This window comes from Pempheris klunzingeri, chromosome 19, assembly GCF_042242105.1.
Source record: "Pempheris klunzingeri isolate RE-2024b chromosome 19, fPemKlu1.hap1, whole genome shotgun sequence".
NCBI lineage: Eukaryota > Metazoa > Chordata > Actinopteri > Acropomatiformes > Pempheridae > Pempheris > Pempheris klunzingeri.
Window position 1 is genome coordinate 18,432,052 of NC_092030.1, and position 1,523 is coordinate 18,433,574.

The following is a 1,523-nucleotide window of genomic DNA, read 5'->3' on the forward strand; positions in this document are numbered from 1 at the left end:
CCCCTCTTAATTAGGAAATAGTTTTGTTTTGTTCCCTCTTCAGAGTGACAATAAACATAACTTTGAGTGAGTCATTTATGTGAATCAATACCACTATGTTGACTATCACAGAGAGATTAATTGCACCATAATTGGCTGAGAGGACACTGATGGCCAAAAAACTTTGAGTAGAGTAGAAAGTAGAAAGTGATCTTGCAGTTAATAAGAAATGAATTCTGGCACACTGTGTCTGTTTAAATGAGCGCCGTGAGAAGCTGTGAGTTTTTAACAAACTCAAATCTAACGTTCTAAATTAACTCTCTACCTCTGCAGGTTTTTATTTGCACCCGTATCAACATGTCTGGGTAAAAAGCAAAACCTGTGAATGACCTGTGTTGTTTTTTTTTTTAATTTCTGGAAAAAGTTACGCATGTACCTACCCTGCAAAACCACACATTCATCATTACAGCCTGTTTAGGTAATGAAGGGCCCCAGCAGGCATCTCAGAGGTTTGTGCTTCCTCAAACGCTGGAGCAATGTCTGTCATGTGTGCACTGTTGTTGCCTACCTGCTTCTCCTGCAGTTTGTGTTATCCACGGGGCACACAGCGTCATGTGGAGGGATAGCTGCATGGACGCCATTCATAGACCCGCCAGGCTGGAGTTCACAGACGTGGCATACTTCTTGGGTCACATAGTTATATGAGGGTGGAATACATGGTATTGTTGTGGCACCGTGAAACATGATTGGTTGATTTATGTGACTTAACGTAAAGGAATGTCCCGTTGAGGTTTGCTCCATCACAGGCAATACAAGCACTTCTTCATCCAATTGCCTGCAGGGCCAGCAGGAGAGGACCCCAAACCTGCAGACACTGCTAAATATGAAAGTGCCTCCGACAGAGAGAAGGATGGGGCCCAGGAGTTGGGTCGGGGTGAAAGTTGGGGTCGTCTTTGTACTGCTGAAAACCCATTATGGTAAAAGTGGCACCTACAAGGAATAGGAACACTCCGGAGAACAGCAGGGCAGCTCCAGTCTTCTTGTAATCCGACAAACTGTCCGACTGGTGAGGACGCGGCGCTGGTGTGACCATCTGAGTCAAGTCACCAGGAGGCACATTGAGGACTGTGGTAGGATTCCTAGCACTGTTGGTCTCCATTACAGGCCTTTGCACCACCATGTTGGTCCAGAACCCTTGGGGTCCTTGTTGATCCATGAGTCCACTGGGTGTCACATACGTGTAGAGTAACTCAAAAGACAAGCCAGCCAAGAAGATAAGTTAACTGGCACTTGAAATCTGTTGGTCATAAGAATATGGTGTTCCTGTATCAGTCACCATGCTCACAGAGAAACTTCTCTTTTCCAGCATGTGTGAATGAACTCATGTGGACAACAAGCTGCTTATGAAAATGACTGCACGCAAAAGAAATAGTCCAGGGTCGGTGAATTAGAGAAGATTATGGCTCAGTTTTGTTGTAATAAACGAACTCTTATGCAGTAAAATACAAGCTGGCAGTCAAATAATCAAACTAGTAACGATAAAC

General features: G+C 44.5%; 1 protein-coding gene across 1 annotated transcript; it reads right to left on the bottom strand.

Moving 5' to 3' along the window:
- Positions 1-543: 543 nt before the first annotated feature.
- On the bottom strand, positions 544-1,195 carry tmem174 (transmembrane protein 174). Its single transcript, XM_070851057.1, is given in 2 exon segments — positions 544-933; positions 935-1,195. Coding segments are annotated over 2 exon segments (651 nt in total).
- Positions 1,196-1,523: the final 328 nt, after the last annotated feature.